General features: G+C 41.6%; 1 protein-coding gene across 3 annotated transcripts in view; it reads left to right on the forward strand.

The window, feature by feature from the left end:
- The window catches only part of mpp7a (MAGUK p55 scaffold protein 7a), an 83,307-nt gene extending 59,459 nt beyond the window's left edge, over positions 1-23,848 (forward strand). For 2 of the 3 annotated variants that reach the window (XM_030756466.1, XM_030756467.1), the window contains 10 exons: positions 4,651-4,698; positions 5,430-5,450; positions 5,564-5,578; positions 6,377-6,409; positions 11,352-11,522; positions 14,953-15,033; positions 16,482-16,575; positions 17,849-17,957; positions 19,400-19,543; positions 21,525-23,848. In XM_030756466.1, the coding sequence (XP_030612326.1) occupies positions 4,651-4,698; positions 5,430-5,450; positions 5,564-5,578; positions 6,377-6,409; positions 11,352-11,522; positions 14,953-15,033; positions 16,482-16,575; positions 17,849-17,957; positions 19,400-19,543; positions 21,525-21,704 (896 nt within the window). In that variant the 3' untranslated portion in view covers positions 21,705-23,848. The remainder of the gene's footprint in view (positions 1-4,650; positions 4,699-5,429; positions 5,451-5,563; positions 5,579-6,376; positions 6,410-11,351; positions 11,523-14,952; positions 15,034-16,481; positions 16,576-17,848; positions 17,958-19,399; positions 19,544-21,524) is intronic. The other variant, XM_030756468.1, reaches the window with a different exon arrangement.
- The last annotated feature ends 1,126 nt before the right edge of the window (positions 23,849-24,974 follow it).

The following is a 24,974-nucleotide window of genomic DNA, read 5'->3' on the forward strand; positions in this document are numbered from 1 at the left end:
ATCAGCTCATTCTTCTGCTTTGAAGCCTTCTGTGTAGTTGCTTCACGTTTGTCATCCACGGGAAATGTTTTGTCTGGATTTACCTTCCTTTTCATTTGTCTTCCTGCTCGTTACACGTTTCACTCTCCAAATTTCTGGTCAGTCTTGCTTCTTTCTGTCCACTACTGCCTTTTTATGTGTTGATGTGGCCTAATTCATGCTGGAGCTTTAATGTGAAGGAGGAGAAATCCTCCCTGAGCCTTTACACGTTCCATCAAAAATGCCAGCCAGTTTACCCATCTCAAAGAGCCTAATTATTGATTGATGGTTTAAAACTAGACCTACAGATGTCATAAACCTCTATGGAAATGCCAACAAGGGAACTGTTTACCCTGCCTGGGATAGGGTTACAGGGGCCCCACCCTGGAGCCAGGCCTGGGGAGGGAGCTCGAAGGAGAGCGTCTGGTGGCTGGGCATTAAGCCTGTGGTGCCTGGCCGGGCACAGCCCAAAGAGAAAACATGGGCCCACCCTCCTGTAGGGCCACCACCCGCAGGAGGCGTCGGGTGCATTGTGTGTGAGGCAGTGGCCAAGGGTGGAGGCCCTGGTGGACCGATCCCCAGCTATCGAGACTGGCTATGAGGACATGGAATGCCACCTCCCTGGTGGGGAAGGAGCCTGAGCTAGTGCGTGAGCCTAGATATAGTTGGGCTCACCTCAACACATATCTCCCCGGCTTCCTGCCTGTATGTCTGAGTTTTCATCACTAGACGAGAGGATTGCTTCTGCGCCTTCGGGCTGGGGAACAGGTCCTGACTCCTGTTTGTGCTTATGTGCCCAATGACAGTTCAGAGTACTCACCCTTTTTTGGAGTCGCTGGGTGGGGTGCTCGACGGTGCTCCATCCGGTGACTCCATTGTCCTGCTGGGAGACTTCAACGCTCATGCGGGCAATGACAGTGAGACCTGGAGGGGGGTGATTGGGAGGAATGGCCTGCTCAATCTGAACCTGAATGGCGTCTTGTTATTGGACTTCTGTGCAAACCACAGTTTGTCCATAATGAACACCATGTTCGAACATAAGGATGTCCATAAGTGCACGTGGCACCAGGACACCCTAGATCGCAGGTCGATGATCGATTTTGTAGTTGTGTCACCAAATCTGCAGCCATATGTTCTGGACACTTGGGTGAAGAGAGGAGCTGAGCTGTCAACTGATCACTACCTGGTGGTGAGTTGGATCAGGTGGCGGGGGAAGATGCTGAGCAGACCTGGCGCACCTAAATTTGTTGTGAGGGTCCACTGGGAACACCTGAGAGAAGCCCCAGTCCATGAGATCTTCAACTCCCACCTCTGGCAGAACTTCGACAGCATTCCGAGGGAGGCTGAGGACATTGAGTCCAACTAGACCATGTTCCACACCTCCACTGTTGAGGCTGCTGCTCAGAGCTGTGGCTGCAAGGTGGTTGGTGCCTGTCGTGGTGGTAACCCCCAAACTAGATGGTGGTCACCAGAGGTGAAGGGAGCCATTAAGCTCAAGGAGTCTTATGGGGCTTGGTTGGCCTGTGGGACTCCAGAGGCAGCTGACGGGTACCGGCAGGCCAAGCGGAACGCAGCTCGGGCGGTGGCCGAAGTAAAAACTCGGGTGTGGCAGGAGTTCGGTGAGGCCGTGGAAAAAGACTTTCGGACAGCATCGAAGCGATTCTGGCAAACCGTCAGGCGACTCAGGAGGGGAAAGCGGTGCTCTACTCACATGGTTTATAGTGCGGGTGGAGTACTGCTGACTTCAGCTGAGGCTATAGTCAGGCAGTGGAAGGAATACTGTCCTACTTCGAACTGACATGCCTTCTGTAATGGAAACAGAGTCTGGGGATGAGGGGGATGACTTGCCCATCACTGGGGGTGACGTCACTGAGGTGGTTAAACACCTTCTTGGTGGCTGGGCCCCTGGGGTAGATGAGATTCATTTCCTGAAGGCTCTGGATGTTGTAGGGCTGTCTTGGTTGACACGCCTCTGCAACATCACATGGAGATCAGGGGCGGTGCCACTGGATTGGCAGACCGAGGTGGTGGTCCCCATCTTTAAGACTGGAGACCGGAGGGTGTGCTCCAGCTTTCGGGGGATCACACTTCTTAGCCTCCCCGGTAAGGTCTATGCCAGGGTGCTGGAAAGGAGGGTTCGTCCGCTAGTCGAACGCTGGATTCATAAGAACAATGCGGTTTTCATCCTGGTCGTGGAACGCTGGACCAGCTCTTCATCCTCTCAAAGATATTCAAGTGTGCGTGGAGTTTGCCCATCCAGTCTACGTGTGCTTTGTGGACTTGGAGAAGGCATTCGACCGCCTCCCTTGGGGTATCCTCTGAGAGGTCCTGCGGGAGTATGGGGTGTCTGGCCCACAACAATGGGCCATTCAGTCCCCGTATAACTGCAGCTAGAGCTTGGTCTGTATAACTGGCAATAAGTTGGACTCATTTCCTGTGGGTGTTGGACAGGGCTTGTTTTTGTCACCGATTCTGTTCATAATTTTTATGGACAGAATTTCTAGGCATAGCCATGTGGCGGAAGGCTTCTGCCTTGTTGGCCTCAGAATCTCGTCTCTGTTCTTTGCAGATGATGCAGTCCTGTTGGCTTCATCAGGTGGTGGCCTCCAGCTCGCAGTGGAACAGTTCGCAGCCGAGTGTGAAGTGGCTGGCATGAGAATCAGCATCTCTAAGTCTGAGGCCATGGTCCTCAGCCGGAAAAGGGTGGAGTGCCCTCTTTGGCTCAGAGACGAGTTCCTACCCCAGGTGGAGGAGTTTAAGTATCTTGGGGTCCTGTTCACGAGTGACAGGAGAAGGGAACAACAGATTGACAGATGGATCGGGGCTGTGTCTGCAGTGATGTGGATGCTGCACCGGTCTGTCGTGGTGAAGAGGGAGCTGAGCGTAAAAGCAAAGCTTTCAATTTACTGGATTATCTACATTCCTACCCTCACCTATGGTCACGAGCTTTGGGCAGTGACCGAAAGAATAAGATCGTGAATAGAACCGGTAGAAATGAGCTGCCTCTGAAGGGAAAACCCAGTGGTAGACCCAGGACATGCTGGAGAGATTATATCTCTCAGCTGGCCTGGGAATGCTTTGGAGTCCATCCGGATGAGCTAGGGGAGATGGGTGGGGAGAGGGAAGTCTGGGCTTCTCTGCTTAGGCTGCTGCCCACAGTGCCCGGGGCAAAAAAAGACTCAGGTTTATAGAAGTCTATGGGGAAATGATGGTCTAGCATTGTTAATTTATGACATTGTCCTGAGTTTATAGTCTTAATCATTTATTTCAAGTCTGACTGAGTACAACATGACCATCATTTTGTAAATTATGATCTGATTAGAGTAAAAAGAAGGATACAACAAGGTATGCATTAGGGTGGGCCTATTTATTGACTTGTAATACCACCTGAGCAGCTGAACCATTTCGACATGGCACCTGAGATTGGTCTTAAGTGGTTCTGAACCACCTGTGTTCACTTTTTCCTTCCATTTAATTTTTTAGCTTAAATGCTTACAGACAGGAGAGTAGATTTAGAAGAGATATGGAGGAGTACGCATATTATTCTCAAAGGTTAGGGCCAGATAACCCAGTTGAGACAACCCTTGAGGTTTTATAGATCAAATTGCTATTCTTTTCCCTTTACATTAAAGCACCCAGTGCTTTGGTTCATTATCAGTATGACTGCTGACTTGCAACATTTCAGGATATATAAAGTCAACTTCATAATGTAACCTAGCTCAGCTTTGTCTTTTGTTCACATCTTTATCCTGTCTTTGGGTAATCAGCTCTACACTTCATGGCCAAAGATGAATTACGAAGCTCTCATTTTGTGTCATCTGGAAAATTCCACTGGTCTTACATTGGTTGTTTGAAACCTAAAGAGATACAATGAGAAAAAAGAGAAAGTGACAGCGTCCAGTTCAAGGAGAAGGCCATCTGCATGGTTGCTGGCTGTGAAGGTGACATCAGTATCTCGGGGTCATTTACAGGGCACTGAATGAAGGCTATTATTTTGCTTCTTCTTCTCACAAGGGAGATAGCTGAATGATTTTCTAATAGCTGTGCAGCAATGCTGGGTGTAATGCAAATAGGTCCAAACCTGAGAGTCATCCAAATAGCAAAGTTAAAACACAAGTTCATGTGAACTGGTAGTACTTGGCTGCTTGGCTTGCAAATTGGATAATCACCTACACTCTTAGGGTGATGATGATAAGGGTAATAAGGACGGTTTTGATGGTGTCCTGTTATTCAGCAACACAGGGAAATGAACACAGTGCTGTAAGGTGAGCCTCATACTGTGGTAGATGGTGTTATGTATGTTTTGATTTAACCTTGCTTGGCCAAAATGGGAGGATGAGAAGGGGAGGAAGCATCTCTAAATGCCTCCAAATGTTCACAGCAGACCCTGTCCCTGCAGCCTTTTTCAAACCATCATTTTATAGCTTCTTGCAGGGTACACATGAACATCAGGAGTAAATTCAAAAGCTACCTTAAATTTACAGAAGACATTTCACTGTGGAACACACACACCTTTAAAATTGCTTGGTAAAAAAAGTACTCAGTTTAATATTTGGGTACAGGGGACTTTATCAATATTACACAGTGTTTTGCAGGCTTATGAATCTAAATATATATATTTTTTCTGTAAAGTCACAGTGACTACACAACAGAGGGGTACCCCAGACTGTGTCTCACTAGGTAACAATGGATGTACATATATACATGTTTTCTATCAAAATAGAAGCAGTAGAAAGTGAATGTTTGTTCTCAATCCTGAACTCAAGGTCCATTTACTGGTATTTTTTTAACTTCTAACCAGCAGAATGCCTCAGTAGTTATTATTTCCTTGCATCTGCTTTCCTCATGCTTTTGTGAGGTTTCTATAACAGTTCTGTTTACTCCCATTGTCAAAAAAATAAAAAACATGTCAGAAAATTATATTTTAAATCTCAAGATTTCTGTTTTCTGGTTAAATAAATAAATGTTTCAAAAATCACAGCTCAGCTGTCATCACCTAAATAGAAAGAACGTTAAGGTTAATTCATTTATGTTATGTCAGCTGAGAATACCTGATGAAGAGTTTTTCAGAACAACCAAGTGGCTCTTGAGCTGGGATTTTTTTTTTTTTTTTTTTGTCAAATTAGAGTGACTAGTACTTTATCTTATTATTTTAACTATAGATAGTTAAAACAGTGGTAACCTTAGAGTAATTACTGTGTGATTAGTGTGTAATTACTGTGAGTCAATGTGTAGTGGTCAAGCTCAGCATTTTTCACAAATATAACAAAATTTAATAGAATTATGAGCTATTTCAGTTTCGTGAGAAATGACTGAACTGAACCTGCACAAGATGTTAATGGGTGTGGTGACTCAGCCTTAAAATGTTTTTTTAATATTTTCTCTGTTGTCTTTTGCTCTGCTTTTCTAAGATGATGTGGCAATAGACTTTGGTAGGTTTCTTCTTATATTCTTACCTCATCCCTCAGCTCATATTTTTTTTCCTAATCTATAATTTCCTCTACCTTTAACTAATTTTCATTCCTTGCTTCTCTTACACTCAAAGCTGAAGAGACTGAAGGTATTACTTTTCTGGCATTTCCCATTGAATAGGACTTTACTAACAACCCATCTGTGATTGGTTCCCCTTCATAATATTTGTTTGTGAGAGGTTTGCCTCTCAGGTCATCTTCACTTCCCTCCTGTCTCCATTTGACCAATCAAAACTATGTGCCATTAAAGAGTAACGTCAGATTTCATGGTCACTTTACTCTCTTAAATTTTATTGGCTTTAGCATTTTACAAAGCCTCATCTTTCCTCAACTCATTTTCATAAGTGTGGACATCATTTTGGAGACTCATCCTGTCACAAGTAATATTTGCTGGATTCAGTCACAGCACAAAATGATTCACTGTCTTCAGAAAATCATCCAAAGCCACTGCCAGTGATGTAGTGGACTGTAAGGCTAAATTGGGCTTATGCCAGTTAACAGAGATCATCAACATTTTTGAGTATCCTTAGACTTGTAAAGTAGAAAAGAGCATTCTTGTTTATTTTGTTGCTACATACCCAAGAGTCTCACTGGATGGAGGTTATATTAAACCTCTGCTCTTATTTACCTCTACATCAGTGGCTATCACACTGGGCAAAAAGCACATAATTAAAAAAACATTAAAAAGTACCCCAACTAACATGGACCCAAAAAACTAATTGAACACTCTTTTCTTAACTGTACCTGTGTGTTTTTCTTGTGTATTCTCGTTGATGTGCCCTTTACCTTTCTTGTATTTAGTGGGGTAGCTCTCATTTCTTATCATTCTCTTTAACATGATCTTGTGGTTCTCTTTTGGCTTCTTTTTTTCTCCTTCTCATCACCAGAGGATGCTGATTATAGTAGCAGATTCCACATAGGTGAGGCATTGTCTTCTCTTTTCTTCTTGTCTTCTCTTCCATCCAGATGTGGCCATTTCATTGTTACATTAAAGGTGAAGACAGTGGCCAGGTGTTTCAGTTGTGTTTCCTCTCCATGAATCCTTCAAATATCATCTTTTAAGCCATATTATATCAAACTTGTTACATGGGACACAGCAATTGTTCCACAAAGAAATAGGTCTTTGACCTGTTCTTCTAACTCAGAGTGTTTTGTGGTACAACTCATTTTACTTGGACTCCCATATAAAAACACAAAGAGTAGTTCAGTACGTTCTGACTATACTGTGTTATTTCTGCTCTCTTGCTGACAGCATGAGTTCACTGGCAGATCATGTCATGGATTTGCAGTATGTAGTAGTTATCCTGTTCTGCCTCTGCTGTGGGTCTCAAGACTTCTTTGAGAGGTTCTGGATGGAGTTGGGTTAAAAGGAAGGCTTGTTTGCCTCGCTGTATTCTGGAGGTCCGGCCGAAGGTCGGTCTTGTTGATGTGGTTCCAGTCAAACTTAATGACAATTACCATGGCCCACTTTGGTTCTGCAACCCGTTCCAGAGAGCTGCTTTCAATTCTCTGTCTCATACAGAAATCATGTTTTTATTGCCACTGTAATTTTTTTTTTAACAAATCATAAGGTATTGTCCCTCTGGAGAACCACAGACCATCTTAGCTGGCTCATATGGAAATGTGTCTATCCATTTCTCTCTCCATTTGTCTTTATTTCTTTCTGTTTATATCAGATTCTGAGGTGAACTGGCCTGAGAACTCTCCTTGCACACTGTGCCAGTTAGAATCCAGATTTCACAGGTGATCCAGAGCACATGCAAGATTATAAATACTAAGTTTGAGCCATGTCTGCCAAGCTCAAAGCAGAAAAAAAAAGTGCGTTATAATAACATCTTGTCTATGAGAATACTTGTTGGATGTGGTTGTATGATTTAAAGTTGGCCTGTTCCCTAAAAGTTTGAAATCTTAGAACCTAAAGATGCTTTTGCAATGCTACTGAGGTTGCATGGGGAAATAAAACAGGAGTGGGAGGGGGCCGGCATTTGTTGTCCGTAGTTTTTGGTTTGCGTTCCCTCCATGCTGTAAGGTGCATTGCCGGAGTGATTCTTGAACACTTCTTGGGGGTGAGCAGGTTCCTGATTTTACAGTAACAGCAAACAGTACAGTACAGCAAACTCCACAAAAGTTTTGATACTCATACCTTGGTAGGTACAGTGATATTTCACATTGCAGAATTCACATTGAACAAATCCAGACAGAAAAACAGAAGGAACGATGGATGGCAGGCACAAGGCTGTAAAGCAGTTCAAGCTAAACAGACAGGGGCTGGGATATCCATCACTATCAAATTACAAAAGCTATGGAAAAAATTGAGAAGTGTTAAAAACTGAAAAAAAAAAAAGCCCCATTTCCAAAATGAGATGAGGATGTTTCATGTTTTAGCAGCCACACTCCCCTTCCTTCTTATCACTGGTAGAATAATAATGGCTGAGAGTGTGGAAAGCATCCTTCCGCTGCATAGTTCCCAACCACGCAGCCTCCTGAATCCCCTTTAACCAGCAGTAATGAGGATAATACAGAGAGAGCTGGTAATACTTTCCACATTTGGTGCCAACGGACCCCGCACTAAGGGTCACCAAAACCTGCATTGCGCCAGCACAAACTGGGTTTTGGTGTTTCCAAAAAAAAAAAAAAAGGAAGCACTGTTTGTATTTACAAACGGAGTATGGTGACAAGATCACAAATAAGAGGTGGTAACTCAGAGTTCTTTTTACCAAGCTGAACTTAGAAATGACCTGGAACCTCCAACCTAAAGACGTCTGGCAAAACCAGCGGCAACAAAACTTCTTCCGGTTATTTAATTTTTGTTTTGATCTCTCAATTTTCTTCTCAACATACTGTGGCTTCTATAGCAGGAATTTCACAGCCTGCGCAATGGGGTGCAAAGCATAGCAAAGTTTTATTACACTCAAATAAACACAGAAATTTGAAATTAATTAAACTGTTATTATTTCAGTACCATGGACAGTGACCTCTAACATATGACTGTTTTTAGTGGGGGACCTACACAAATTCAGCTGCATGCAGTTATGTGAGATAAATCACACACACACACACACACACACACAAGGCTTCCCCATGAAATATACAAATCTGTTTTTTGTTCTTTTTTATTGTTTGTTTGTTTGTTTGTTTTTAACTAAACAAATCCAGAAAAGTTGTGGTGGTACTGTTAAAAGTACCAGATTATAGAAACAAACTTTTTCAATCAGGCATTTCTGGTTTGTTTCATCCCTTGAATGAATGTAAGTTGTCTAAATATAAGAATGCTGCAGAACATGATGTCAAAATATTGTCGCTAACTGCCGTACATGGGAGCCTGTTTCCATCAACTCTCTCTCCCAGACTTCCAACGTAGGCTTACATTTAATACACACATTTCACCTTCCTCTCACCCTATGACAGCTGGGATAGGCTCCAGTCCCCCCGAGACCCTGAAAAGGATGAGCGGAAGAGGATGGATGAATGTTCACCTACACCTCTCCTGTTAATAAATTACCCACAGCAGAATAAATTGCTCTAAATTATGAAACTCTTGGCATACTGGGCATGAAATGAAGTGACTGTGTTCATAAAACACACTGCAACTTTTGTAAATTACCCACAAAACTAACCCCACCTATCAACGCTATTTGGGGATTGAGTTCACATGCTTTTTTTTGCGCTGTTTAGTCAATCTGGCCCTGTAGCCATTTCTTTTACAGTGGCGGGGTTGTGTGTATGTATGTATCTGTGTGTGCATGTGCTTCATCCCAGCTTGTGTTTACACTGTTAAATATGCTCACCTTTTTTCCTTCATTTTCTTATGTTTCTGTTTTACAGAAAGGGAATCAAAGTGCTTCTGTGCGCACAAAAGAACAAATAAAAGATAATAGTGTGTATTTGTGTGTGTGTGTGTGTGTGTGTGTGTGTGTGTGTGTGTGTGTGTGTGTGTGTGTGTGTGTGTGTGTGTGTGTGTGTGTGTGTGTGTGTGTGTTTTCAGTTTTCAGTTGTAGTTCTGGCAGTTCACCCAGTCACAGCCTGGTGCACACCATTAGGAGGTGTGTGTGTGTGTGCGTGAGTGTGGAAACACACAAGGACACTCCCACTTCTAAACTCTACTTCCTTTGAAATTCAAAACAGAACAACAATTGTGCCATATGTATCATGCATTGTTTTCTGTTTCTGTTCCTGTTAGTAACTTGATGCTTGGATCATCCTGTGAAGCTTTCCATGACAAATGAGCAGGCTTCCTTCATTTAACCAAAAGCCGACTTGTTCCAAAATTTTGAATCACTTTCATGTCCATCCTCTCTGTGTAATATGGTCTTCATTGGTAATGGGATAGTTGTTGTTTGGATTTAAATTAATTTAGTGAGTGTGTCAGTGAGTGCTAGAGGGGAGGGATTCCAAATCTGGAGGCTAATAAAGAGTAAAATTTAGGAAGTTTTTAAGTCTGATGGTATTGAATGACTACAGGAGAAATGGCACAGACAACATAAGCCACAACTTGCCCGCAGTGGAACAAAGTCTGACCGAAATGTTCAGAGTAACACTGTATATGCACTCCTTAATATACATACACACTTATGCAAAAACACTGTTATTCTGCTTCGATGACTTACAGCGTGTTTCATTTGTAACTCAGCATAGGTCTGCAGCTCCATCCCTTATTAAGGAGCTGTTTGGAAAAGAACAAACTGAGAGAAGAATGCAGACTCTTTGTATTTGCTGCTTGTCTGCACAGCCCTGCAGTGGTTTGAAAATGTTGTGGAAAGCATTAAGGAGGCAGGTTTCAGGGGTTGTCCCAACTCCCAATTCCTCTTTCAGTCCATAATTTTCATGCTGGCTTAATTTTGCTCCAGTGTATTGCATCATATCTTAGAGTTCAATAAATACTAATTAAAAACTGAAATAATGGAAGAGAAGGGCGGTAACAGTGAATGGCAACAAGTAGCACTAAGACATTTGACATTCTATCTTCAGGAGGTTTCTTCTTTAGGTCCAAATGATATCTTATGATAAATATGAAACAGTCCTCAAATTAGGGGTAAATGTCTCCTTTGTCATAGATCAAGGCGTGCACACGCTTGGATCAGTGTGTTAAGAAATCTTTGTGACAGAAGTTAGAGGACACGGTGCGCCATCAACAAATCAGAGATGACAACACTGTAAAGCAGCACACATGGAGCAACTGTTCCTTTGCAGCCAACCAAAGAGCTCTAAATGACAGATAAATAGGCCTGGTACACATACAGAAATGCAGTTTGAATAAATTGCACATCAAAAACTTGATTTTATGTGAGCAGTCATTAACCAGCTCACAGTAAATTCACATTCTGTTGCAGTTAATTTTTTTGCCACCTGCACCGAAATCTGGCTTTAGAAGGCAGAAGATCCCACAAATCTAAGGATGACTCCTGCCTGTCTTGATTGACAGCAGTAATGTTTTGTACACAGTAACTGTAAAAAAAAAAAACAAGAAAATCTCACCAACAGATATGTCCATGCACATAAGAAGAAAATTAAAATCCACCATATGTCACCAGGGGAAAATGTGAGTAAAGTGTTTGAGTGTGCTATCCAGGGAGACTGTTTGGCCGAGGGTTTCGCTGTACTTCTTTCACCTACAGCAAAGATAGCTGTCATAAAATTGAGCTGCACAGTACAGTATGAGGTCTTGGACATTGAACTGTGAGGAGGTGTTTGCCAAGACCCTGAAACAACCATAAATTGAACTGCAGAGTATGTGTATGTGTACATACAGTTGCATTAGATTTTACACACCCTCATAGACACACAACTGACAGAGACTTTCTTTTTTCATATTGATTAATCTGTTTCTTTCTGTCTCTTCTGTTGGTTCATGCTGACCTGCAGCTGGGTTCAGGAGAAGCTTTCGTCTCAGCAGGAGAGACAGAAAGACGAACAAGTCCATGTACGAGTCTAAGAAGAGTGAAATGTACGACATGGCGGATGTGCCCACGTATGAGGAGGTCGTCCCGTACCGCAGGCAGAATGGAAGCAAATACAGGCTGGTGGTCCTAGTCGGTGAGTAGAGAAAAGTTAATCAAAAAATACAACTGTTCTCAAACTCTGATGTCACTGCTTACCTCACACACTGTTACTGTTAAACTTGGAGGCCATAGATTTAATGAAACTCCTCACCTCCCAGCTCAGTGTGGCATAAAAATCACAGAAACGACTGTGACTCAGTGTTGTTGCTCTAGAAGCCCAGGTGGCATCCATCCCACTTTGGATGGAGCAGCTCTCATTTCTAGAAATCTGGCTGAATTTATTAAACCCCCCAAAATGTGACTAGCCAGGGTTGAGACCGGGAGTCTTACACACCTCTCTGCATCTTCTCTCCTCCTGATATCCCCATCCATTTTCGTCCGCTTTTCTGGGGCCGGGTTGTGGGGGCAGCAGCCTAAGCAGAGAAGCCCAGACCTCCTTCTCCACAGCCACCTCCTCCAGCTCATTCGTGGGGACCCCAAGGCATTCCCAGGCCAGCTGAGAAATATAATCTCTCCAGTGTGTCCTGGGTCTGCCTCCCAGTAGGACATGTCTGGAACATCTCACCCAAGAGGCGCTCAGGAGGCATCCTAGTCCTGAACCACCTCAACCGGCTCCTTTCAGTGTGGAGGAGCAGTGGCTCTACTCTGAGCCCCTCCCAACTTACAAGTGGTAGAAGGCTTCCACCTTGGTGGCCTCAGAATCTCATCTTTGCTTTTTGTGGATGATGTGATTCTGTTGGCTTTATTAGGTGGTGGCCTCTAATTCACACTGGAGCGGTCTGCAGCTGAGTGTGAAATCAAAACCTCTAAGTCTGAGGCCATGGTCCTCAGCTGGAAAAGGGTGGAGTGCGAACTCCAGGTCAGGGACGAGTTACTCCCTCAAGTGGAGAAGTTTAAGTATCTCGAAGTCTTGTTAAAAGGTGATGGTAGAAGGGAGCAGGCGATTGACAGATGGATTGGGGCTGCGGCTGCAGTGAAGCAGACGCTGCACTGGTCCATTACAGTAAAGATAGAGCTGAGCATAAAAAAGAAGCTGTCGATTTACTGGTTGACCTACGGTCACAAGAACGAGATCACAGATATAAGCAGCGGAAATTAGCTTCCTCCAAAGGCTGGCTGGCCTCTCCCTTAGAGATAGGGTGAACAGTGCAGCCAACCGGGAAGGGCTCAGAGTCGAGCCACTGCTCATCCAAGGAGCCAGTTGAGGTGGTTTGGGCATCTGACTAGGATGCCTCCTGGGCACCTATTGGGTGAGGTGTTGAGGTCAGTGTAATACAGTACCAGTCAAAAGTTTGGACACGTGTGTACTTTAGTAAAAGTACAGTCTGCATTATTGTAGGAATTGCAGACAATACACGTCCCTTGATGCCTGACTTGGCTTCAGCTCTGCACTTTTTCTACTCTCCAGCACAGCACTTTCTCCCCATATTATTTTTATATCATACATTATTTTTATTATAACACCCCTCTTCTGTTAAAGCTTTTCAGGAATGCCTGAAGGCATTTCTTCATTACTGTGAATGCAGATATACGCAGTGCCCATTAATGAATCACCTGTTGGCTCCCTCTGCTGCTTGAGTCTAAGATTTGTCTCAATGACAAATCAAGATGCTTATCTAGGCTTTTCAAATGAGACAGCCAATGAAAATATATTTTTAAATACTGCATGCATAGTTCGACCAAACCACTGATGGTTTTGAAAGAAATTTGATTTAACCTGACAAAATGTTGGGTTGATTTCCACGTTTCCCTGTAACTTGACACACTGAACTTACAGTAAGACTTTGATGAATTGAAAGCTTTTAGTTTGGGGTTTCAGCTCCAACTTATGTCAAATGTGCTGGTATTTATGTGGTATCCAAATATATAAAATTGGAACTCTATATTAAGACTTTCCCCTGTTGTAAATTTGCATTGTAAATGATGTGTGGTTTGTAAATTGCACCAATGTCATCCTTTAAATGTGGAAATAGTAAAGCCAGTGTGGTAATATTGCTCGCCCTTTATGTGAGGGAGGCTGGGAGATCTGAGGCTGGGTTGAGGCTCTGGGGCCCAGAGCTGGGCCTCATTGGGCCTGTCCTCAGCCTTTCTGCACAAACTTCAGAGATGTGCTCACCATTTGGCCTGGAAGTGATTAAGTTCACATTACTAAAGGCAGCTTCTTTAATGAGTATGGTAATGCAGTCTGACACTTTTACTGGCATAGCAATCTGCAAGGACAGAGTGAGACAGACAAAGGGGGAAAAAACACATAAACACAATATAAATACTGCAGCTGAGTCCAGAACATTAAAGCAAGTTATGCTTTTTTTTTTTTTATTGCAGAGCTCAGATTTATAATGTTGCTGTTGTTGGGCATTGTTAAAAGCAAACCATGCACAAATCGTATTTGAGTACAGACTGTAGAACAGGACCACGGGGCACTGCTTCAGCTTGTAAGTCCTCATGAGCCTGTTATACCCCCTTTTTTATCTACACATACAATTTCAGAAAAAGTCATACAAAAAACAAAATAGTCTTATTGTCAGTAATCAACTGAAAAAAATTACCTACAAATATTAGTCTCCAAAAAAATTGTAGTTTATTTTACTGAAACAATTTTTTCACACTGTGGGGCGCAAATTTTCACTCCAGTCACAATTACATACACCAAACTTTCCAGGTTATTTCCTGTGTCCATTTTAATAGTTTTTACTGAGGAGCCTGTTCATACATCACTCGGTCTTTCTGTCAGTTGACAGTATTTTCTGACTTATGGAATAATAAAGAGAGAAACCTTTAATCATTCTATGTCAACATAATTTTGTAAGAATTTGAACTTTTTTCATCCAATGTTCTGATTTTTGTTTAGTAAATGTATGCAAATTGGCCAATATTAAATCATAATAATGGCATATTTAAGTGTCCAATTCTCAGACAGCATGTAATGCAAAAAAATAAAAAATTAATGGTAATGTAAATAATCAGCTTGGGGACTTTGGCTGTGCTGTGTCTTTCATTACTGTTTCAATGTTTGTTTGTTTTTTAAATTCCCACGCCTGTCTGCCTGTCCACCATACTTTCAAACTCTGTCATCATCAATTCACTATCCTCTCTTCCTCTGTTCCTCAGCAATGGCATGAAAGAATAACCAGAAATGTCTTTTTACAAAAAAATAAAAGTGACTGTAGAGCCTTTGGATAAAAATGGTTATTACTTCATTATTTGATCCTATTAGACAATAAATATTCTCCACATTAGTGTTTGAGTTCTTGCTTTAAGGTCAAAAAAATGTGTTTTCTCAGGTGACTGTAACCACTAAATATGCAAAAACACAAAACAAAATAAAAATTGGAATCTTTTCACTGTGATCATTTGTAAATGACATGAATTTAGTTCAGATTATGGTTCCGCAGGTTTTAGGTCACATTTTGACTTGTGAGAAAAAAAAAACTGTAATAAAAACTACGTTTATTTATGCATAGGACCCACAGGTGTCGGCTTGAGTGAACTCAAGAAGAAACTGTTGATCTCTGACCCTCAGCACTTCAGTGTGACCATCCCACGTGAGTTCACTTCACTCTTCTGACTAAAGCCGGTCAAACATTAGCTGATCATCTGTAGATTCCACTTGTTTTCCACTCTTTCCTCTCTGCATGCTTCTTTGTTATCTCTGTGTGTGTGTGAATGTGTGTTATACATCCAGTCCACCATAAAACTTTTACCAATGGATTTGAAGTGGAATGAAGACACTGTCTGGCTTCCACTGTATGGCACAGGTCCTGGCACTCATTGAGAGGAAAGGGAATCGGAAAGGCTCTCATGTTTTAAATGCTTGATTGCTGCCAATGGACACGTGGATGTGTTTAACACTTTCTGTTGTTTTGGATTAAGCCTGAAAGTGTCACCCCTTTTTGTTAATTTGAAAACCGGAGCTTTGGAGACCACCGCCTTGTGGCCCTGTCTTTTTCCTCTCTCTCTGTTTCTCTGCTTGTCCCTGTAAAATATAAACCAGCCGTCAAAGAAACACAAGGAGCCTTGAAATAAGCTGTTAGAGAACATTTTGATTCCAGTCCAAGCTTACAGATATTTGACTGGCAAATGATCAGATTCACATTCTTTTGTTGCATTGTAATTGTTTTCTGTACCACAAAACAGATGCCAAAATAATGCAGAGTGGATAGTTTTGGTGTAACTACTGAAAGGCTGTTTGTCACTGTGCCATAAGTATAATGTTATCTTATGACAAAGCTGATTTTCCTACTGTTGTGTCATCTGGAGCTGCTGACAGAAAGCCACTGATCTTCTTCGGTGTCTTTTCTGGATCTCTGTCTTTCTTAAACAAGCGACACACTGATTAAATCACACCGCTGGTTTTCCATGAGTCCTGTAGATCAGACTGGACCGTGTAAAGGAAAGGCCCCAATCCACTTCCAGCGTACAGCCTCGACACATGCACAGCTCAGAGGAGAGCAAAGCACAGCTTGGCAGCTTTGGTTGAAGGTGATAAAAGTTTAGTGGTTTGTTCTGGAGCTGATCAGTGTGTCTGCTTATGTCCGCCCCTTGACCCTTACAAATACACCAGCTCACATTCCCTGAACGTGCCGCCCCCATCACCCACTTTACAGCAAAGCTTTGTGGTTTATGATCCAGTAAATGCAGAAACTTGATGTTAATGAGAGCTCCTCAAGTCATTTACCTTAAAGCTGCTAGCGCTGGCAGCTAATGCTATCAGCTTCTGTTCCTACAGGCCCTGCAGCCACTTTACAAGAGACAAAGTTAATAATAAGACATTTAAACTCAGCTGAATGTCAGTTAAGTGTCTGAGTTTGGTACTGTAGCACCACAGGTTGTGTAATTTACAGATATTACACAACACAGTGGATAAAGGTTGTGTTCCAGACTTCCAGCATTGTGAACAAGTGGCTCAGTTCAGATGGTCTCTGCCCCAGCAGACAGTCTGGGTTTGAGGTAATCGCTCCTGCTCTCTCTATCTTCATCCTGTTTCATGCAGACACCAGTCGAGCCAAAAAGAACCAGGAGACTGATGGCGTGGATTACCACTTCATCTCCAAGCAGCTCTTTGAGACGGACATCCACAACAGCAAGTAGGCAAAACTGATGAATTAAAACACAACACACATATAGACTTTATACAGCAGAGATGGTCTACAGCTGTTCACATCTATCACAAGATTTCAACCAATTTGAACAGGAGTAGGAGATTTCCAATGTCACCAAAGCTGTTCTGGCAGCACATTTTGGCCCTTAACAAGACTTTATGTGGGTTTTAATTTGCTGTCTGTTTGTGCATCCATTGTGTCAGTTATTTTTAACATATATTTTTTTAACGCATAAAGAAAATTATCACTCATAATAAGTAGAAAAAAAAAAGTTTACATCCACAGGTACAATAGATCAAATCTGCCTCTGTCCAGAATAAATGTACATTTTTCCATATTATCTTTCAAAAAATTCACATCATGTTTCATCACCTCATGGGATTCATTACAGTTTATTCAAGTGCATGAAACAGAGCATATGACAAATATTTTACTAACAAAATTTTAAAATAGGGGAAAAGTCCCTGCTTTGGATATACTGCTGTGTCTAGGTTATACTGATGTACATCTCTATTTCAAACATACATTCTTTCCTGTTTACTACAATGGAGAAAACCATTATTAATTGTTGTTCTTGTTCTTCTCAAAACGCTCTTCTCAGAAATCATTATGTTTGGGATAATCATGGAAAACTAATTATAAGATGAATAAAGTTGCTGTTTTTCAGTGACTTAAAAAAGGGAATTCTCTTATGAGGATATAGAAAACTTTAAAAACACAAACTTGCATATCTAAGAAAGTGGAGTGCTGTATAAACCACTTTTAAAAAGTCACATTTAGCTCATTTAGAGCTCCATATTTATTTTCTTGAACAAAATATGGAGTTTAAAATAATGCAGTCGCTCGCTGAGGTGAAATGCTCGAGAATTAAGGCGGGGGAAGGTTTTGGCATTGAGGGGCTTTGTGGGCTTTTGGAACAAACAGGTGTTACTGATTGAAAGGGTAGCACAGAGATTATATAAAAACATGCTCGGCCAAAGCGTCTGGTTTTCTAAGTTCTGCTAAAGAATGCTATCTTCAGATCTGTCAGTGGTTGAAAGAGTAATCCCCCTGTCTCGGTGGATTTGTAGGGTTTTCATATATCATTATTTCTGAGATGAAGCTCTGGAGTGTGCTGACACAGACGAGCAGATTAGAGCAAGATTCTAATGTTTCTCCCGCGGGACATTAGTCGTGCATTAGATCCAAATCCCTCCAGTGAAAAAAATTAGTTTTCTTGCATGATAATCTTCTCATCTCCCCTCTTTTCATGTCTCAGGTTCATTGAGTATGGTGAGTACAAAGGGAATTACTACGGGACAAGTCTGGACTCGGTACGCTCGGTCCTCTCAAAGAAAAAAGTGTGTCTATTGGATGTCCAGCCTCATGTGAGTGACACACACCCTTCTTCTGCTGTACTCTCTCACCATTCCTGTGCTGTATTTGTAGCTCTTTTCGCACCAATCAATCTGAAGCAGCTCTCCCTCTACAGTCGCTCACCTGCTGCCTGCGCTGTTTGTTGAGTTACCAAAGTGGCTTTCTAAAGAGGTCATTTTCAGGGGAACAGCTCATTTCCTATATTTTTGAGGATTTACTCTTTGGCTTATGTGACTTGGGTGGTGGCAATCAGAGCCTGCTCCACTGGCCAGCCTGACACCATATTGTCCATCCTCTGCTCCAGCAGCCCTTCTCTGTTTGTTTTTGCTCAGTAGATACACACATGCACGCATGCACGCACGCACGCACGCAAGCACAAATAAGGCATTACATACTGTAGGTTAGTCTGGCACATTCTGGGTACATTTAGCTACGTTTTTTTTTTGTGGTTTGGCATTCTTTTGTGGCCTTGTGTGTGCCCCAGTAGTTATCGTGAACCTCCACAGTAAGGCCATTTCTCAAACATGACTCAAAGATCAGATCAGTAGCAGTGTCAAAGCATCTTATTGCACCCATGATGACTTACTGTGACTGATGAAAGCTACACTTCCCATCAGTTCCTCTGGTGCCTCTTCCATTAGGTTTTTATCCATCTTGTTATCAGTTGTGGGTTTGGTCCCACTGCCTATTAGCATAGCGAGAAGCACAGAACAAGGTGCCAGAACCAGAGGAGGCCTGACACCACCACTAATCAAATCGGGCCTCTCTCCTACTTCTGTGGGACCACAGTGGTGATGTTATTTCAGAAAATTGACACGTCAAAGAAGAGACGAGAAGATGAGGCAGATGTGGAAATATATATATATCCTCCACTATCTAATGGAATAAAGTAATCTTTATCTCCCAGACTGGTGTTTATGAATCCTTTTTAGATCTCAAATTTGAGCAAAAACAGTAAACATGATTATGAAGTACTACATCTGCTCAGAATCATGGAAAATAGATCTGTTTTCATTATTCTCCCCCTCATTTAATCAATCACTTGTTCATTCAGTAGACATCAATAAGTTGGAGAAAAATGTATCACAAATTTAAGAGTTAATGCCAAACAGCCAAACAGGGATGTGTTTGATTTATAATGAGAAGAATTAAAGAAAAGGTTCTGTCCTTCATGTTTGAGGAGCTGTAACCAGCGACTGTTTCTGTTTAAAAAAAGGAAGAAAAAAAGAAAAGTCAGTCCACAATTTTTTATAGGATTATATTTTTTATTTTTCTGTCTGTTAATTATCTCAGCCAGTCTGTACAATCTGTCACACGTGTTGTGATCATGCACTTGTAAAATGTTCAATAAATTACTTTGCATTGCAGTTTTAGTCTTCATTTGCTGCCAAATGGTAACATCCATCTTTCCTTCTTTTTTTCCCCCTGCATCCGTTTTTTTTTCTCCTTTCAGCTATTAAAGCATCTGCGGACAGCGGAGTTTAAACCTTTTGTTGTGTTTGTGAAGCCTCCGACGCTCGAGAAGCTGAGAGAGACGAGAAAGAACACCAAAATCATATCAGGCAAAGATGACAAGGACACCAGCAAAACATTCACGGTAAGCGAGACCGAGTTTTTTTTTCACACAGAGTCCCTATCAGACATTGATCATCAAAATTTCTCTTCAATTTCAAATGTTCTGGTTGAGCAATATAGCAGTTAAACCTTCCTAAAGTTGTCAAATCAAGCATAGCATTACTTCAGGCAGGACGTGTAGGGGTCCTGAGAACAATAAGCTTTAGTTGTCAGAAGCAATCTGATCGTGGACAGTCCATTGCAGTCGCTATTATTACTCAATGTCCCTTTATTAGCTTCTGTTATTCTCTCAAGTAATACAAATATACCTCAATAAAACTGTGTGACAGGGGCCTAAATTTCAGCCAAGTAACAAACAAAGTTTCTGTGTAAATGTTCGTGCACGCTGACAGAACCTAAGCTATCTCACATTTGGTATTAAAGAAAGGGAAGCTATTGTTGCGCAAGTCGTCTCAGACATTTTCAGTCCACCGCCAGCTGTATTTTTCTTCACAAGAGACAGGTCTGCTTTAATGATAAAGGCCGACGAACAGTCGTCTCATTGTTTCAGTTGAGCTGGCTGAAATTGTGAAATAGCGAAATTCCAGCTGTAATGTGGTTAGTGCAGAAACTGGCACCCAATCTAAAACAACCACAGGAATTTCAAAGTGATTTGAAGAAACCTGTTTGCATGTCGACACTAATTTAAATAGCAAAGACAGGTGGGTTTTATTGGAACAATGAAGCAGGTGTCCTGCTGAGGACGCGGCCGATGTGGTGGTTTTAAAAGGATACCCAAGACTGATGAGTGCTGCTTTGTGCCACTGACGTGCTGAAGAGATTCATAGTCCCATAAGGAGACATTTTGAACTCTGTAAAATCAACAAATAAAATAAAGAAAATAATTATAATTCAGAAAGAAGGAATCAATTTAAATATGTAACAAGGAGAAGCATCAAACTGTGAGTCGTTTCATATTGTGCAAAAAAAGGGCAATTTATCTATGCTGGAACAAAGTACTTAAACAGGCACAGGATGCTGCAACCTAATGGGGATAAATGAGTCCTGTGTGGGCTTCAGCTCAAACTGCCCTCTGAGGAGAGTGTCTTAGCAGTCTGTGCATATTTATAATTGTCTGTTTGGCAAAAAGGTTCATTTCTCCATATCCATATCTGTCCTGAAATCTAAGGCTGAGTGTTCCCAGTAAAAACATAAAGTTAAATCAGTGCAGCCACTTTAGCCTTACTGTTGTACTGAGGGCAGAATCAGCCAGGACCCACACAGCTAAAACCAGAAAGTCTCCGAGGGCCACCACAGAGAGATACCTGGGCTCTTTCAGAATGCTCCATCTATTAATATAGGAGCCCCTGGTAGGCAGTATTTGCTGTACTTCACGGTTAGCACGTGGTTTTTTTCTTTACACTGCACAGCTGATTTGCATATTGACTTGGAAAACTCTACATGCCCTTAAGGACCTCTGTGGAAGCCTCCATGTTAGCAGGCAAGTATTTTATGCAGCTTCCTGACAATTTGACGTCAACACCAAATCAAGTCAGATCCAGGACCGAACCCACAACTCTGAACTATATCATTATCGCTTCCAGACATATGCCTTCAAAAACAAAAAATTGCAGACTGAAAACCCAACCTGTACCACGTCCATTTTTGTCAGTTTTTACTTCAGTGTGAGCTCCAGTAGACTTGGTGAGCTGTGCAGGAAGTTCATACGGCCTGGGCTCAGCGCTGTCCACAAGCTGTCATTTCCCCAGCATGCATATAAAATCCAGACTGGCAGTGATGTATGTTTTACATGTCTGTCTTTTGTTAAATGATGGTTATGGTTTGTCATCGGCTTATTTTGAGGAAATGTGTTTACAATATGTGAATTCATCTCCCTTCTTGTTTTCTATGGCAAGTGTTGTTTTGTCTCTGCAGCAGATAGAAATGTGACTTTTAGGGTCTGTGCCTGTATCTGTTTGGTGTTTTTAACTTCATTCTTTTTTGTCTCGCTCCTTCTTTCTCAGGAGGAAGACTTTCAGGAGATGCTGAGCACAGCCCAGACGATGGAGACTCAATATGGCCATCTCTTTGAGAAGGTTATAGTCAACGATGACCTCAGTGTTGCCTTCAGTGAACTGCAGTTGGCACTAAAAAAAGTGGAGACGGAGACACACTGGATTCCAGTCAACTGGACTCACTCCTGAGACCAATACTGACTGTAAAAGGAGAAAAGGGAAGGGCTTTGACAAAAATATGCAGGTTTTCTGTCTTTTTTTTTTGTATCTGCCATGGCCGGTATTGGTGGGTAAAACTGGAATAAAACAAAACAGCACCTGGGTACTGTGTCACCATACCTGAGCTGCATTGAGTTAGAAATAAGCTTTTGCCTGGGATCAGGTTGGATTTAGCCCTCAGCTGCGGTCTGGAAGTGGATCCTCCAGGTCTGACCAGATCTGACAGGGTTGCGGCTAAAGGCTTTTTTCCAGAATCTAGGCCTTGATCAGCCTCTCAGTCTGGGTCACACAACCATGGCCACAACTTGGAGCTCCTTGGTCCAAACCAGAATGTGGAACGAGCTTGGACCATCATAGCACCAGCAGTCCTGCCAGCACATCAGTAATCCAGCCAACCAGGAATCCTTCTTTAGTGCTTTTATAACATTAGACCATTAGAAACCAAAGGGATTGATGTAGTTCTTCTTCGTGGACAACGTATGTTCATATGTCTCTAAAAGAGCACAGCACTGGGGAAAAGGGAGAAAAGAAAACATGCTTGCCTTCTGTCTTACTCGACTTCTGTGCTTCTAAATGCTTCCATGACTGTTACTCCAAGCAAAACACTGTCAGGTACACTCTCAAGAAAGGGCAAGTATAATTTTATCTAAAAGAAATTAATATATTTTCTAATATCTTCTAGTAGTTTTTTAAAAAATGAATTTTATATACATGTCTTTGCCTGATCTCAGCTGTAGCCTCTGGACAGCTTCTTTCACTATAGGCATCTCTTCTTTCAGTGAAGTATTTTGAGTTCTTCACATCAGTCTAGTTTATCTCCTTCAGAGCACATACAGTTACAGTATGTTATTTAGGTGTTGTAATATCCATTCAGGAGTGTTTTGAAAAATCACCCTTCATGTGAAGGTACCCAGTATAACAGCTTCTGCCAGGTTTAAGTCCCAAAACTGGACAGCCTTGGCTGTCAGGTGGAAGAAAATGTACAGCTGTTTTATTAGGGTGGAGTCCTTATTTTTTATTCATGTAAAAATAGCTTCAGCAAGGCTGCTAAAAGTGATTCCAAGCACTCTTCCAGGACTTTAACTTAAGAAGCCGCTTCTGACCTTATGTCCATTAGTTTACTGTTAATTTGAGTCACCCACGCCAGGCCTTCCTTACTCATTTTTTGCCCAGTACTTTTCTTTGTAAGCTTTTATATAGATGAACCTAACTTTAACTTCTGGGATATCGTTTTGCAATACAGCTAGCCACTTAATCTGGCTCTGTTGTCATAATAATAATCACGGAGAAAAATCCATATTTATTTATTTATACTTTGTCTCAAGGCATTTTAGGTGCTAATTCTCTAAGGTCCTGCTCCCTAAAACTTTCTTCTGGCTGGTTGCCCCTCATGCTTATGCAAACAAAACCGCTCATAATCATTGCCTCCTGAGATGACACCCCCCCAGAAACAACCAGGGGGAAGAGCTAGCCTAGGTCTGCTAGATGTAATGATATCGCTCCTTGTTTTTAACAACAGTTTGTTTGTAAAACATTTTTAAATTCACAGCAGGCTAGTCTTTTAAATTTCTTATGGTTTGTGCTGGCTCAGCTAATTGCCTCCAATCTCTCGCTGCATACTTAACATGAAACACTAAGAAGAGTAACACTCTTCCAAAGTCACTGTTAAAAAAAAGCAATAAGCATATTATCCAAACTGTCTAAATGATTCCTTCGACTCTGTCTTTTCTTTACTCTAATAATCCTCTCATACACTGCTGAATGTCTAGCTCAGGTTGTATTTTCCAAATTGTGTTTATTTTTGCCCTTTTCACCTACTGTGATATATACAACCTTGATTTATGTCCTTTTTTACAAGGTTACACATAAGTGTTTAAACTGTTCAGATGTAATACAATTTAATATGTCTTTAACACCCCGTCTGCTTTAATTTGTCCTTATTTTTTTTGTTTATTTCTTCACTCTTTTCATATCTCACCCCCTGCTGCCCATCTTATAGTCAGATTTGTACTCTCCAGAAAATACTTTTTAATGTCTTCCTGTAAACAATATACTGTTTACGAGGCACATTGTATGAATTTGCAATTTTCTTCATAACTGCTGCATTTTTTTTATTAAAAAAATACAACTAAACTTTTCATTCCATGGTCTCCAAATTAATTCATACATGTTTTTAACCGGGCAAAGAGGCTGTTTCAGGGATTTACCTCCAAATTTAGACAGTTTTCCACTTGATATAGTTGTGCAGATATTAGGAGTTGAATGTACTGAGTATTTATAAGCGCAATAGTCAAACCTCAGACAAATTTATGTGAAAGTTATGTTGGAAATAAAGTATTTTGGTGTTATAATTTTTATATCTGTTTGAGGAGGCTACAGTCTGCCATTTTAATTCATTTAATGATGTGCCCATTCAAATTGTGGAAATACAGTTTTACTTGTTACCTGGATATGTTCATCTAGTGACTCACTGGAGGATTCAGCAGGCCTCTTCTTGGTGATGTTCCAAAGAAATCCCTCACAGATCCAAATCAGGACTCTGACTCTCAGTGACTCTCCCCAGACTGTCGAGACATTTGTCAGTAACAAATGATGAGCTCCTTGGTGTCGAGTCATCGAACTTAGTAACAGGCATACTGTGTTGCTGCAGCCCCTGACTGATTTAAGGTAACAAATCTGCCTCTTCCTCTTTAATCATTTTTCTCTGATATTGAGAAGTGAGCTGCCATGTGAGTAAAGGCCAAGCAATGCCTTCCCCAGGTCCTGCATGAACAGACGCTCACCAATATAAACAGACTGTCTCTTTCTCAGTCATTCATTGTTTAAGAGAATACCTGAGGATTTATAGTAAGTAGAGTTTTGCTTTTACCGCAGATCTCTGAGATTGATGTTGCCCTGTAACACTGCAGAAAGATCTCATGAATTGTTTAATGCACTTATTTTTATGTCCATAAATAAACCCATTAACTGAGCTCACTGTGTAGCAAATGAGAGCCAGAGAAGAAGAAGAAGAAAGAGAAACTTTGCCAATGTCAGAAAGCCCATCCTGTCCAGAGCCCAGTGAGTTACAGAGATTCCTTCCTTAAAATAAACATGGCTCAATACAATTTATCCTCCTTTGTAGCATGATAAACTGTACACCATGAGCATCAGAAGAAGGAAAATGACTCCTGCAGAGATTCTCAATCTTTTTCCTGAATGACCCCTTCTCTCTGAGTCTCATTTTTCTCTGTCGTTCCA

Source organism: Archocentrus centrarchus, chromosome 20, assembly GCF_007364275.1.
Source record: "Archocentrus centrarchus isolate MPI-CPG fArcCen1 chromosome 20, fArcCen1, whole genome shotgun sequence".
NCBI lineage: Eukaryota > Metazoa > Chordata > Actinopteri > Cichliformes > Cichlidae > Archocentrus > Archocentrus centrarchus.